At 35.8% G+C, this 16,993-nt stretch overlaps 1 protein-coding gene across 1 annotated transcript in view; it reads left to right on the forward strand.

Moving 5' to 3' along the window:
- LOC138307923 (protein O-mannosyl-transferase TMTC2-like) overlaps positions 1-16,993 on the forward strand; it is an 82,628-nt gene that overhangs the window by 29,957 nt on the left and 35,678 nt on the right. Inside the window, exon 2 of the mRNA XM_069248851.1 lies at positions 636-1,209. Coding sequence (XP_069104952.1) covers positions 636-1,209 — 574 coding nt within the window. The remainder of the gene's footprint in view (positions 1-635; positions 1,210-16,993) is intronic.

Genomic DNA, 16,993 nt, shown 5'->3' on the forward strand with positions numbered 1-16,993 from the left:
GAGTTATAAGAACTAGCTTACCTGAGAGTTATAAGAACTAGCTTACCTGAGAGTTATAAGAACTAGCTTACCTGAGAGTTATAAGAACTAGCTTATCTGAGAGTTATAAGAACTAGCTTATCTGAGAGTTATAAGAACTAGCTTATCTGAGAGTTATAAGAACTAGCTTATCTGAGAGTTATAAGAACTAGCTTATCTGAGAGTTATAAGAACTAGCTTATCTGAGAGTTATAAGAACTAGCTTATCTGAGAGTTATAAGAACTAGCTTATCTGAGAGTTATAAGAACTAGCTTATCTGAGAGTTATAGGAACTAGCTTATCTGAGAGTTATAAGAACTAGCTTATCTGAGAGTTACAAGAACTAGCTTATCTGAGAGTTATAAGAACTTGCCTACAGTAACAGCTTCCCACTACCTTCTCTCTTTGTGTTTAGTACAGACCCCCATATAACATTTGTCATGTGCCTACGGTAAACTATCTATTCAAGAGTCCTCCTCTAAACAATTGCAAACTTCTTGAATTAAGTCACCATATGTTGAACAGTATTTTGTCAGATTGATGAAGGGGTGATATGACATGTCTTTTTAATCAATTTGATAACCTGTTAATTATTTGATTCTATGTGTTTTTGCAGTCGTGCCATACAGAAGAACCAGGACTTGCGTCTGGAGACTCCTATCCTCAATGTGATCTACGACGACTTCTGGGGAACACCTCTTACACACAGCGGCTCCCACAAGTCCTATCGGCCACTATGTGTTCTGTCGTTTCGTCTCAACTACTTTCTGGGAGAACTGGACCCGTGGGGGTATCATCTTGGCAATGTTCTCCTTCACGTCATAGTGACAGCATTGTTCACACATTTAGCACGGATATTCTTATGTCACACCATACCGACATTGGCTGCCGGACTTTTATTTGCATGCCACCCGATTCATGTGGAGGCTGTGGCAGGAGTGGTGGGACGAGCGGATGTCGGAGCCTGTTTATTTTTTCTCCTCGCAGTTTTGGCTTATATAAAGTATGTCGACCATAGAGAGATGGGCAGTTGTCGAGGAAAGTGTGTGTGGTTCGGACTTGTGGCTCTGTTAACTACGGCTAGTATGTTAACTAAAGAGCAGGGCATCATGGTGATTGCAGTTTGTGCTGCGTATGACTTATTTATTTATCACAAAATTACGGTGCAAGAGATCATCACTTTTAAATGGGTAAGTCATCCCCCTAATCCATCATAGAAACAGCTACCATAGAAACAGTCACAGCCGAGACGTTTCTTTAGTAAAAAGTACAAATCTAACAAAAATAAATCCCATTAGAATGAATTTATCAGTAGCATTAACCACAATAAGAAAGAAAACACCCTTTAAACACAAAATAAACAATCTAAATGTTCCTCTAAAGAAAGTTATTTGAATATTTGTGAATATGGTTTAAAGTACAAATGTAAAATGATATTTCATTATAATGGTAGGGTTATATATGTTCATATTATGTTTCAGTTTAAAGAAAATCATTCTGTCTATAACCAAATGTATAACTTATAAAAAAAGTAGATATGGTCCATTAGGGAAAATGAAATAAGAAAAGTACAAATATCTTCAACTGAAGTTGGTTGGCTGTCAAAAAGTATATGATTTATGTGATCATTTCTCTCCAGATTAAAAAAAATGGAATGTTTATATTTGTCACTGTATTTAACACACACATATGTAATACGCTTATCAGTATAATCATCAGAAGCAAAGATACCACAGTGATTTGATGTACATACTGTGATAAGGAAAAGTACAAATCTATATGAAACAAAAATTAGTGAAAAAAACATCTTGTGGCTTAAACCAACCCATGAAAGGAAAGGTATTGCACTATAATGTAGAGTGCAGAAGTTATCAAATAATAGCACTAGATTTGTCATGGAATTTATGAGTGCATTTAATTACTTAAGAAAAGAAATATCCTGATAAATATTGTTAAAAGATGAGAAATTCCTTGTCACTATTGTAGCTAACAGTGTATAGATTGGGTGGTAGTTGATCAGCCAGGTGATCGAGTAGCTGCGTGCCAAACATGTGTGATATCATTCCTAACACATGGTATGCGTGCCAAACATGTGTGATATCATTCCTAACACATGGTAAGCGTGCCAAACATGTGTGATATCATTCCTAACACATGGTAAGCGTGCCATACATGTGTGATATCATTCCTAACACATGGTAAGCGTGCCAAACATGTGTGATATCATTCCTAACACATGGTAAGCGGTAAATAAGGTTCAATTTAGATAGTGTGATGTTTATACTGCCACTTAAGACCTGATAAAGTCTGTTTATGGGGCTGTACAAGGCTTAAGGCCTGATAAAGTCTGTTATATGTACAAGTCTACAACCATTCACCCCTTATCTTACCTGACTCACCCCGTACACATACTCAACTCTAAAATACCTCGGATAGATTATATTGGAAACTAGATATATGGATCTAGGTCTTGTAGGACCAGTGGGTACTAAAAAGAAACTTGGTTTTGTTTTGTTTGATTTATTAACGTCCTATTAACAGCTATGGTCATGTAAGGACGGCCTCCCATATATGCGGTGTGTTGCGTGTATGTTGTGCGAGGTGAGTGTACTGGGAGACTGCGGTATGTTCGTGTTGTGTCTTCTTGTATAGTGGAACTGTTGCCCTTTTTATAGTGCTATATCACTGAAGCATGCCGCCTAAGACACCAAGCAACACACCCTACCTGGTCACATTATACTGACAACGGGCGAACCAGTCGTCCCACTCCCTGTATGCTGAACGCTAAGCAGGAGCAGAAACTACCACTTTTATAGACTTTGGTGTGTCTCGGCCAGGGGACAGAACCCAGAGCCTTCCTCACAGGGGCGAACGCTCAACTCAAGGCCAAAAGTGAGGCGGTGCCAAGGGAGGCATTAGGAAAGATAAAGTCAGTTAGGAAGAAGAGAAAAGATAAGATCCTAAATTTAGTCGCCTTTTACGATCATGCAATAGGGGCAGCAGGTACAATTCTAACGCCCTACCTGCAGGGATAAGCCATATTGGAAAGGAGTATCTATATAGACTACATGTAATTCTGGATTCTTATGGCAATAGTCAAAAAGAGACGAGACCTGTGCTACTCTGAAGCTTGCTGGTTAAATGTGAGGGAACTGGCTATATGCATTTATCTGGTGAGCATCAGTCTTTGTGTGTGTGAAAGTGATCAGAATTAGATATTTGTTATATTAATGGATTCTCCATGAAGATGGAAGTATAAATTTCAGTAGGATGTTAATCTTGTATACAGGACCTGTACAATGATAAACAGACAAACACTATCATAACCCTCCAGCATTGCTAACACTGCCATAAAGTTTTCAAGTGTGGATCACATCAAAGTGTAAATTTTGCCATAAATATGTAGTTAGGGTCAGCCTATACATAATCTATTGTTTATTATAGGGACACTGTTCCATAAAACCATGAGAAACCACAGGTGACCTCTTAAGACAAGTGTTTATACACTTTCTGTGAAATCCTCCTAAATCTGAGGCATTCTCTAGAATAAAGGCAAGGAAGCTGGCCTGTCATTCACTTTCTCTAAAATTCTGTTCAATAAAAGAATGGTTATTCTTCACAAGTATGGAATTATCTTTTCCTTTGATATCTTTTGGGATGTACACAAAATAAACACTGATGCTCATTTGAATTCTTTTAGATATTAATTAAATCATATAATCATTGAAAATCCACATATACAGCCTTGAATGAAGCTTGTGAGGGTTATGTGTAACTATAGATCAGATGGATTAAGATTAATTGAGATATTAATGGACCATCACAATCTGTGGTCATGTGGAACCTTCAGTAAGTCTACAGTAGATCCAGAAAACCTACAGATCTGTCCAAAAGGTCTGTCCAACAGATCACCTAATGGAGGACCATCACTCACTTGGTGGAATTTTCTTATAATAAATCTCGTATATTGGCAGGTGTTATCTGTATATAGTAGTATCAAGAGAAAGTACTCTTGAAATAATTACTTTTATAATCAATTAGATATCATGGAGCAGGTGTTAAGTAAGACTGGAATCTCAAGGCAGGTGACCTCTGTAGGCAGGTGACCTCTGTAGGCAGGTGACCTCTGTAGGCAGGTGACCTCTGTAGACAGGTGACCTCTGTAGGCAGGTGACCTCTGTAAGCAGGTGACCTCTGTAGGCAGGTGACCTCTGTAGGCAGGTGACCTCTGTAGAAAGGTGATCTCTGTAGGCAGGTGACCTCTGTAGAAAGGTGATCTCTAGGCAGGTGACTTCTGTAGGCAGGTGACCTCTGTAGGCAGGTGATCTCTAGGCAGGTGACCTCTGTAGGCAGGTGATCTCTGTAGGCAGGTGACCTCTGTATGCAGGTGACATCTGTAGGCAGGTGACCTCTGTATGCAGGTGATCTCTGTAGGCAGGTGACCTCTGTATGCAGGTGATCTCTGTATGCAGGTGATCTCTGTATGCAGGTGACCTCTGTATGCAGGTGATCTCTGTATGCAGGTGACATCTGTAGGCAGGTGACCTCTGTGGGCAGGTGACCTCTGTAGGCAGGTGATCTCTGTAGGCAGGTGATCTCTGTAGGCAGGTGACCTCTGTATGCAGGTGATCTCTGTAGGCAGGTGACCTCTGCAGGCATGTGACTCTGTAGGCAGGTGAACTCTGTATGCAGGTGATCTCTGTATGCAGGTGACATCTGTAGGCAGGTGACCTCTGTAGGCAGGTGACCTCTGTAGGCAGGTGATCTCTGTAGGCAGGTGACCTCTGAAGGCAGGTGACATCTGTACAGATCGGTCCATTAAAATCATTGATTATCCTCCCATCACGGTGATCTAGCGCGACGCGTCGTCACCATCAAAGGGTTGCGATGATCCCCCGCGATGGGCCGATGTATCACCGAGGTTCCGTCACCGAGTATCCTCGTGACCATCGCGTGTTGCGATGACCTCCGCGATCCCCCGCGATCGTAGCACGATCGGTCACCGAGTGTCAGCAGGGATCATGGCGAATGGCTAAAATTTACCTGTAAAGTTGGTTGTCGGCAGCGGTCGTATGTTCGCTGATTTGTAACTGTTTTTTTTTTGTTTTGGCAAGGTATTGATTCATTTGAGATACTGTTTGTTATAATTTCTGTCAAAAATGTTTGTTGACTGACCTAAATAAATTATTAATGTATATATATGTGTGTGTGTGTATGTGTGTTATAATGGCAGAAATAAGTTTTTACTGCACGTGTCAACCTCCCTGAGCTGAATCTGTACTGACATTTTCTTACTGATCGTTCGTTTTTGTCCATTTACTAGGTAACAGATAATACAGAAATACGGTATATTGTTTTTAAATCTATTATTTGATTTTCGATTTTCAGTTAGACACTGCCGTAAATTCGGCATCCTATACAGTAGCAGCCAACAAAATGATACTTTAATTATAAGAAACTGAAAGATGAATACATTTGTAATTATTTGTGAATTTCGCTCTGGTGTACAGAGGAATTACATATTTTGTATTACCTTGATAAATACAAAGGGATTAGGCACAAGATATTACAACTTATAACGTCTTATCCAATCATCGTAAAATATTTACAGATGATGACATAGAAACGTGCTGTGAACAAATGAATATACCGAGTTAAATCCACAAAATGTATAGTAGATTGAACAAAATATTTACCGGTATGTATGGTTCTAAATACATGTACTGAATATGCATATTATTATAACTATAAGTGAATTGTATTTTTTAATTTCAAATATTAACTGTACATTTATAAGCGATGTTGACAAAATGTGTTCCATTGTAATACAAGCACACTCGGGTCTTGTTTCTGTATTAACATGTATGTCATAAAAGTTGTGCACATTACAGAGAATTTCAAAAGATTATAAGTTATTCATCTTGCTTAACGATTGTTTACGATCGATATGGGTTTCCCCGCTTTGTCACTGGATTGGGTGCACTAAATATTGCTATCGTAATGTCTCGGAGTAAAAGAAAATCTGAAAATATTTTGCATTGTATCTTATTTTATATTGGCGTAATGTTACCGAAAATATCGAACATCGTCCCAACGACCACTAATAAGCACTAAATTCACCCTTTTCAATTCTCCTATTTAATTCAATTTATTCCGTGGACCTTACGGTCCATAAGTGTAAATTACAACATTTCAAATATACTTTATATTACAAAAGAGATGATTTCACACCCACATTCGCCAGTGAGAAGATATTCTTTGGCTATTACAAACTCGATTGAAACACAGTATCTACTAAGTTAAAGTACATGTATTTGTACTAGTGTACATAATCTAAGGGTAGAATGCTTTACAATTCTACGTAACTATTGAAAACCTTTTAGATTAATTTTGTAAATTACGAAATAAAATAAATTATCATTTAGATTTGTGACCAATAATTGTACCCTCCTAAATTCTCACGAAATCAATTGACATCTAAGTGTTTATTCATAATAGCGATAAAAAAGATAGCTTGACACTGGCCATTAATAAGTTTCAATTACCACAAATTCCTTTTATGTAATCGGTGCGTTAATGACGTGCCAGTGTCAGAGGTTGGGACATGTTGTTTTAGTAATTTAGGTAACTCCTTTCGCTGAATACTCTAATTATGGTGCTATATGTGAACAACAAGAACTTAATCGGTTTCTCAATACTCATTGTGTAATGAAGATGACTTTTATTTTAAGATAAATGTGTGCAACCCTCATCCGCAGACTACACTCTTCAGCCTCCCGCTGTGATAGACAGATTTACCTGTGTCCGGCCGGCTAACTGGTCATCGGAAGCAAGGACGTATGTCGCCACGTGCCGAAAAATGTCCAAATATAACCACTGCAGCTTGACACGTATGTGTTGTCATAGCGACGGCTGCCCCAGATCATAGCCACAGGCGTTTACCTGTAGACTTTTTTCAAAATGTAGCGTGTGCAGTCAGTTATGGTACATTGGGTTTTCGATAGAAGATCAAACTTTAGTACGGTTATTGTACATGTGGTATTATCCAGATTATCGGAGCTCCACTGCTACATTAAACTCAGATGTACGAATGTACAGATAAACATTTATGATTTCAATTTAGATACAACTTTTCGTTCACAATTAAAGATTGTGATGATGAGTTCTATGTATATACATCCTTAAAATAATTTTATATCGGTTAGACGATGTATTCTGGTAAGTAGTAATACACCGTACATAATAGCTAGGACATGATCATATTATAAAAAATATACATTAAATAGTAATTAAATTATTTATGTCTCAAGGATTTACAAGATGATGTCTCTGTATAGAAAAAAAAAATTCACACTTTGATTTGCTGATGCAATTTTGTAAAAAATTTGTTTCGATTTGTAATTCTGGTGTGGACTACGGTGAGTGATTATCTCTACTTATTTAAATGATCTAGTTTAAATTGTTAGAATAGCACATTTTGGTGTTCAAACAACAATATGTATGGTAAAGGTATTTTTAATCATCCATCATGTCATGCTTAATATTCCAGGTTCAATAATTTCACTTCTTGTTACACTTACAATTGTATCCAAGTGTAAAAACTCTTGACATCTTGGATCACGGTAGGTATTTCCCTGTGCTAAGAGGTATGACCCTTGTCTTGGTCACACGACGATTCTACCAGCGAAACCATGTACTGGTATTTGACATCACAGGTAGTGCACATATAGTGCAGAATCTCTAGATATATATGAATTAAAAATTAATAAATTAATGTTATCCTTTTATTCACTAAACACGTACTATGGATCAGAAGATTTCAAATATATCGGCAGATTTAGTTAATTAACAGTCATATATCGCCAATCGCTGTCTCTCTGGTTCTCATTCGGACACTTAAATTTAGCTGAAATTAAAGCGCCGTTTAAATTAATTAAGAGAAAACCCGTAAAAATCGCATGGCCTTATGCACATCTCAGGAAAAATCGTCTGGGCAAGGATTTATAAGTCTCATATACGTCCTTGGTCTTGGCAACGATACCGCTGTCGAAGTACCTCGCTCATATGGCTCATGTTGACTCGCTTATGTTGTACACGGAAAGGAAAATTATATTTTGATATTTTATTCTGTTAAATTTCCTGACAATGATATCAAAACCGCATAAAAATCGGCCGCTATACCGAGATACCTCCCTCAAAATTGCTCATTTTGTACCTGTATAACGACTCATGCGACTGCTGATTTGGGGGAATAACCGAACTTGTGACGTCATTACCGGCAGTGGGCTGTTTTGTAGTGTAAAGTACAAATAATGTATGTCTGATATGGGGCTATGATAATTTACAACTATATATATACACACACACAATTATACCTGATCCTCGGTATGATTAAGCTATAAGCTTCTTGACCAATTAGGATGATGATATGATTATATGAATATATTACGAAGTATTGCATTTGAACTAATGCTAAAATAATAGTCTAAAGGGATCACCCTGTATACGTATTAGATGTGTGCGGCTCGTAATCCTGATATTCATTTGAATATATTCTGTTCAATATACGTGATTTTCTTTCTTTAAAGCAAAGATTTGCATAGTATATCAAAATATTCTAAATATCTGTTTTAAGCAATCATCTACAGAGTGATGCAGTACGTTTATTGGTCATATGAATTATCATTATTATCATATGTATATCAAATAATGGTCGATATTGACCAAAACTCACAAAGAATTGAATATCCGAAATCTAGCAATTATCAGAAATATCTTTTCTGACATTATGCATTACTTTTGATAAGGAATTATTAGTTTTCACTAATAAATCCTTGCTTTTGAATAGTTCTTTTTTCGATATGCCATTGTAAATAATATTACTGTTCCTAGTATAAATACATCAATCTGATTGAAAAATACATACACATGATACACTTGCTATATGTTAATGTACAAATTGGGCCAAGACCTGTGTACAGTGTGAATTGAAATTACATGATGGTCAATTTGCTCACTCCCGTGGATAGTTTCTCTTTCTTACGTAATCTGGCCCCTCTCATGAGACCGTATTGAGACGATGTTGACCAGCGAAGTATACAGTTAGAGATTACAACACAGCGTGACATCAGCTAAGAAGTCTCTAGTCTCAGTTTTTTCTTCACATCCGTGCATGATCTGTTTTATAAATAAAGACACTAATTAATGAATGAATTTCAGCAAAATATGAACAAGTCATGTACAGTATGAAAGCTGAATGGTTTTTTTTTGTCAGAAAAAATGGATCGATATATATCACTCCACTAAGATACATATATATGTATTTGTGTTATGGCGGTTCTCAAAACTTTATATGTATAATTAAAGCCGCCAATTCACGAAAATGAAATAAATCTGCTCTCAAGATATATTGTTAGACATAATTACTTATATACAAAACGTTCGGTTTAGAATCATGCCATATATCATGAAAGAACTAGGAGACATCAGCTTACCCGGGTCGGGTCTTGGATAACATAATGAAGGACGTATCAGTCCTTGATATGATACATGTATTCATGTGTATGTGTAGTCACAGGGAATATTGGAATTTTACCAAAGAAATAATAATCACTTTTGATTACAGAAAACAATTGACTTTTCCCTTAATTACCAAGATCGGTAGCAGAAATATTAGTTCGTAATATTTACACAACGGTATGTTTACATGTATGAAAATAAAATCATTGTCACAGCTTGAAAGTTTCCTCCGCCTGTATACAAGGTTGGTTAATTTTATTATTGTAAATAATACGAAATAATACTTCACGATATATAATAATATATCAAGGACGAATATATAAATAAAACTCATCATCGAAATTTCAATGGTGCTGCTAAATGTTCACAGACATGATGTCTATCGATAATCAAAAACCATAACTGACTGCACACCCTACATTTTGAAAAAAAGTCTACAGGTAAACGCCCGTGGCTATGATCTGGGGCAGCCGTCGCTATGACAACACATACGTGTCAAGCTGTAGTGGTTATATTTGGACATTTTTCGGCACGTGACGACATACCTACGTAAAATTCGTCCGGAATATTGCAAGAATTTTATTAATGAACAACATTACGTATAACTTAACGCCAGAGACAGATGATACTGACGGCTTCTGGATAATCTTCCGACATGGATTTATTCGTCCTTGCTTCCGATGACCAGTTAGCTGGCCGGACACAGGTAAATCTGTCTATCACAGCGGGAGGCTGAAGAGTGTAGTCTGCGGATGAGGGTTGCACACATTTATCTTAAAATAAAAGTCATCTTCATTTCACAATGTGTATGAAACTTATATTTAGAAACCGATTTTATTTTAAGTTCTTATTGTAAACATCAATCCTTGTAAACATGAATTCTTGGAAGTATATTGGTATAGCTATAAAGCGGTCTGGCAAGTTTAGATAAGGTCGTCGTAATTCGGCCGTCGAATAAATTTAAGACATAGATAATAAGTGATATTTTTTTTTAGAAAATGGTGTCAAAATTCAAACTAGTAGAGAAACTTTAAAACACAAAATAAGGACATGTCAATGAACTCCTTTGAACCTTCAATATTTGACCCAAGGCCGTCTCTATGATATTTGACTGATGTCACCAACATTAGTCCCGGTCGCTGAAAATTTGGCCACCACTATAAAATTAGACTGAGGTCATCAAAATTCGACCCGGTCGTTAAAATTAGATAATTGCTGTAATATTAGACTGAGCCATCACAATTTGACCCAGTCGCTAAAAATTAGACTCGTCACTGAAACTTAGACCACCACTATAAAATTAGGCTTGGGTCATCAAAATTAGACCCGCCACTGAAAATTAGATCACCGCTGCAATATTCGACTCGGTCACCAAATTAGACACGAAGTCTTAAATAAGACGGTCTCTATATAGACTGATGTCATCAAAAAATAGGGGGTTTGGGAATTAGTACACGAACTATGGCATGTATTTCTAGACAATTTTGTTCATAATTATTAGATCAATTTTCCATAAATATAAGACCAAATCGAAGAAAAAAAAATAGTACTTTGTATTGTGTTTAAGTGTATATGCTCACACAAACACTGCGTAATTTGTGTGGTACATATATGGTATCTATACGATACGTATATGGTAATATAGTTATGTATCAATCAAAATCAATACTATGAAATATTCCATTTTATACGGAATGTTTAAGCAGCACCCATACAAAAGGACGGAAAGATTCATTTTTAAAATAATAACTTATGAAATTGAGAAGCGCATTCGTAAAGTAAAAAGTTTTTAATTCACGATTTCTTCTTTATTTCCCGATCTTTCCTAAATATCATACACCAAAATTGAGATTGGATTATTCCCTTTCCAATGCTGTCTTCCAATTTTTGCTGACATTTCTGTATCGATAGTTATCAACTTACCTGTATTTTACTCACTATATGGCTCTACTCTCCACACATGCAACCAGCTGTGAAGTATACAGGTACATAACTCACCGCGGAAGGAGGAAGGGGTGTTAGGACACACGTGTAATTAACACATCCCATGGTGATATATGGTATCTATAATCTATACGATACGTATATGGTAAATAGAGTTATGTATCAATCAAAATCAATAGTATGAAATATTCCATTTTACACGGAATGCTTAAGCAGCGCCCATACAAAAGGACGGAAAGATTCATTTTAAAATAATAACTTATAAAATTGAGAAGCGCAATCGTAAAGTAAAAAGTTTTTAATTCACGATTTCTTCTTTATTTACCGACCGATCCTAAATGTCATACACCAAAATGGAGATTGGATTATTCCCTTTCCAATGCTGTCTTCCAAGTTTTGCTGACATTTCTGCATAGATAGTTACAGTACCTGAACCGTTTAACGTTCCCAGCCTAACGCAAACGTAACTCAAAAAATCCGTCCGTTAGCTAACGCTAACGATTGCTAACGATTAACGATCAACGATTAACGCAATAACGATTTACGCAAAACGCTAAACGATCGGCAAGCATAGACCGGAAATACCATTGTTATAATCACGGAAATGGCTTGACGGTAAATAAATTACGGATCTTGACGTTCTGAAATACAAACGAAAGTATAAAAAACGGGAGTATGTTTAGGATTAAAATTTCTGTATACCATATAAACATTTGCCTTTGAAAACTATATGGACACGATGAGGTCAAAGACGACAGCACTCAATACGAAGTTTCCACTTTACAGGTACAAAATGTACGTTTACAAAATGAATTACATGTGCAACTGTATGTATTAAGAAAGAATGGTATTATTCTAAAGTGTCTCATTCACCCGATATTTTAAGAATAACAAATTATTACAACATCTCTTTACTGATAATAACACAATGAAGTAAAAAACGACTGAACTCGATATGAAGTTTCCACTTTACACGTACATGTGTACGTTTACAAATTACGTGTACAAATAGTATCAAATAGTATCATGGTGTCGAAATGACGAATAAACGATTTTCACACAAACACATTTAAAATGCATTATTAGTACATCAAATTTCCATCTATATGCTTGATTTCTATTATCGATATTTCATAACTCAACAATTGTAATAAGTAACATTTTATAGTGTTTCCCGCATCAATCACAAGTTTACGTTTGTTTTATTTTTCAGATTGTCAAAAGGCTCTTCCGCTTACCATGAAAAACGTATTCTCGGAATATTTTTCATAAAGGATTATACATTGTATTACTAGGGTGTGCATTTATAATTATAGATATACAGTATATGTGTACATAAAAGTTCATTGCTTACAATTGACTAGGCATCGATTTTAGGATCGCACATGTACATTTAAAAATGTACGTACTACATGTACATACATGTACGCCACAGTACAGCTACTGTAATAAAGATTAAACATTTGAATTCGTGTTTCGCCATTTGCAGTTCTCTCATTATATATAGTTCATGCATATAGTCAAGATATAAAGAATGAAAATATTCCCCTTCCAGTTATCTATATTCAAATTAAGTCAATTATGCAAAATCATTGATGACAACAACGATGAAGATAGTGATGCAGATGTACACTGAAGATTACTGTAAAATTGCATTGCGACAATTTTCTACGTATATTTGTAACCGGTGTAAGAAACAAAGTTATTTGATCACATATCACATCAAGCAACTCTGCAATTTACAGTTACAAACAAATAATTATTCATTCATTCCAACGTAATATATAAGAAAGCATATTGTAAACATCAAAACTTTGAAATACGACAGTACGTGAAATGTACTGTCACATTGTACGGGGCACAGGTAAGTTGGGTATAGAGTTAATCTCCCTCCCAAGAAGGTGTTAATTACAGGTGAACTCCGCCCGTGGCCAGCGACAGAGGGTCGACACAAGGTAACACCTGTCGTGACCTTTATACCTGTACAGGTAAAATACCCGTGCGCGTCACGCTGGGAATTGAAGAGATTCAAGGTACAAATAACAACGAACACGTGTGAGAAGTTAATTGTCCAGGTTTTTTTATTGATATGAACAAAAACGTATATCCGTGTCTGATTTGACACGCGTTCAGTACGTGTGAAGGCTTACAATATAACGTACCTGCTCAGTTCGAATTCTGAACACGTGTTCTACATGTAGATATACTCGTACATTACGGACATTCTTGTATCTGAAGAAATGCAAACGTTTACATCTTTTTATTCCCTTTTCCATTTTCATATAAATACAAGTACTAATATATAAATAACTGCGTTTAAAAAATATTTACATGTAGATGCCAAATCTCACCTCTTTCCGTGTTCAAACTCGTCATGTTAATGATTTTTAAACTTCACGAATTTATTTACAAATCTCCCGAGTTGCGTTCTTCGTACGTTGATAATTTTCAACATAACGAGAACAATATTACCCAGCGTGTCTGTAATATTGTTTTTATATTTTTATTATCTGTTTTAGCTATTTTCGTGAGTAATCTTTCAATTGTCGTGGATTTTTTCTAAAAAATTGATTTGGACATTAATGTTCTGTAAGACAGTTTCGTTAATATTTGAATTGCTTTCGCAGAAATAATAATAACAGAAACATATATACATATATGATATATGCTTCTGATAATAATAATAAAAAAGTGAAAATCACATTAAGTTTTGTAGTTTTGATAATTAATACATTTATTATTTCTGTCGGGAGGAGGAAGGGGTGTTAGGACGCGTGTAATTAACACATCCCATGGTGATCGATGTTGTACAGGTAAATGACGAGCTATATCCTATTTTAATAAGGACGAATAGAGAACAATAGGGGCTAATTACAGGTAAGTTATAGTCTCTTTTAGGAAACGATTTACCAGTGAAACACCTGTGCGATAAAGTCACAGCAAGAACATTAGTACTCTTCTGACTTTTTTATTACATTTTCTTTTCAAAATCACATTATCAACATGCATATCTATTATACCAAAAATATACGTAACTTAATTTCCCACATCTTATATCATGAAAATCTTACAATCCTGAATTATTATATATCCATTTTGCCTGAAATATTTATAATAAATATTTAGAGATTTACGGCATATGCATCGCTAACTATATGAAGCATTAGCGGCTAAATACTACAATTTTACATCTATAACACATTTATCTGAAGCTTCATATCTCTTATCCTCGGTTTCTTATAAAATTCAAGATCATTCAGATAAGCCACATTGAAATTAAACCCATCGCTAAGTAAAAAAAACTTTAATGTAAACAATGTTATTTTATCAACGCTGTATTCGAAATTAGGACAGCTATGCAGTACGGTAACATACAAATGTAGAAAGTCGATTATTCACCTTAAATACTCTAAACATGTATGTATTTCACGAGACAAGCAAATACTTGTACGATTGTCTTTTTATACGTATATGAATACGTTTTTATGACTCTTGAATACATTGATTAATAAAAAAGAGATTTTGAAAAACATATATTCATGTTACAGCAACGCTTTCTATCGACAGAGGATTTGCTTTGGTCAGCCAATCATAAAAAAAATGTTTTCCACTGAGTGTCACCGATCAGTGTGGGACATAAAAACAGCTTTATTATTTTCTAGGGTTAGGGTTAGGATTAGGTTAACCCTTAACCATTCATACAAAAGGGCAGTGAAAAACATATAGAACACAGTATATTTAAACAACAAGTTAAACAATTATCAAGGCCGCTTTCCTCAGAGTTTTTAATAAAGAGGCCTAAATCCTGTAGAAATTGTAGATCATTAGAAGACAAAAGTCGTTCCAAATTTTAAAAGAATTTTTCTCGCTGTAAAGTTAACGGTTCCGCTTAAAATGAAGTTGGTTTCATTCTCAATGTCGTTACAAAATATGCCAGAAGACGGGGAATCTTTTTAGTGACAGAAGTTATTTACCGTTACAGGTTCTGCTAAATAAATATTGCAAGTTTTGCTGGATTAATATTCATAAAATTGCCCACCAATGAACAAGCGTGTCCAAGTTATAGGTCACTTGTGTTAGAGAAAAACAAAAGCTTCAGACATTGGAAATTTCTGATAGAAAACGTATCTTACGATCACATTAAAATATGAAAAAGATTATCAATTATTTATATTTTATATCGTATTCTATAATGAACTGTTCTATATTTTCGATATGACTCAACGTTTCACCGTCTGCCGACGGAACACATATCTCAGGTAATCTTTGCCAGCGTAACACTGACACCGTGACACTCAGGGACTGTGCTACCGCGACCCGCTTTGAAGATCCGCGATGAAACGATCGCCGCGGATCATGGTGACATGGCGGATCACCGTGATCACGATGGGTCGCGGAGACGCCGCTTTGAAGATTCTCGGTGACGATTCATGGTGACATGTCACCGCGATTGTCCCCCTTGAGAGATAAGCCGACGCGGAGACAGCGAGACATTTCGATAATTTTAATGGACCGATCTGTAGGCAGAGTCTCCTTTGACAAGTAAATATGCTAATAATGAAGGCTTTTCGGGTTCAGTTATATGCCTACATCTCCTTCACATGGTAAAGGAGTACCACAGGTCTTTGCTACTTAATTACAGAAATAGATCACTTTCTCGTGTACTGTAAAATGTTAACAGTTAGAAGTATATAATGAGCACATTGTTTTTTCTGTTGTCTGATGCTACTTAACAATGTCAGCTGTAGCTGAAAATGGTTTTCTTTAATCAAAGGTTTATTGTCAACTTGACTTACTGTTTTGTCATGATCTAAGAATCAGTTTAAAATTATTATAAAGCTAACCAGTGTTTGATGTTTCAACTTTGGTATTTATCATGTAAAATTGTGTTCCCTTAAACTGTCAGGCAGAAAAGTGAATCCATAACATATTAATTGCTGGTGGGCTGACAATATTGCTGTACTTTAAACTTACATAATCCGATGAGGTACAGCTATGGGATTTATTCTTCGTAACCTGAAATAATTGGAGGATGAGGAATGCATTGTAAGTTAAGTAATAGGATTTTTATGGCTAAGCCCATATCTTCAGAGTTACTGTCAAAAAGAAAATTCTCAACATGAATTTGAATTTAGTCACTGAATTTAGTTCAATTTGCCGGTAAAACCCATTTCCTGTTTTTGTAGACGCCAGTAAGCCATTTAAAGCATTATGAATTCATAGCACATGATATTGAAAGATTATTTTGATTCAGTCTGGCTTTACATTGATGAACAGTTAAATTCTATAGACGTCAGTCAGCCGAGCCGATACAACTGTAGTTGTCTCCCCTGACAAATCCTATCTTTAACTGACGAACCTAAACCTCCACAGTTAACCCTGGATTTATCTGTTTTAAACGAGCCCCAATACTTGTATATAAATGATAAATGTAGATAAACGAAGCTGATGGGGTGATCAAAGACAGATCTACTGTAAAAATATTCCAACAGTTAAATAAAATGAGTTATG

Source organism: Argopecten irradians, chromosome 1 (genome assembly GCF_041381155.1).
Source record: "Argopecten irradians isolate NY chromosome 1, Ai_NY, whole genome shotgun sequence".
NCBI lineage: Eukaryota > Metazoa > Mollusca > Bivalvia > Pectinida > Pectinidae > Argopecten > Argopecten irradians.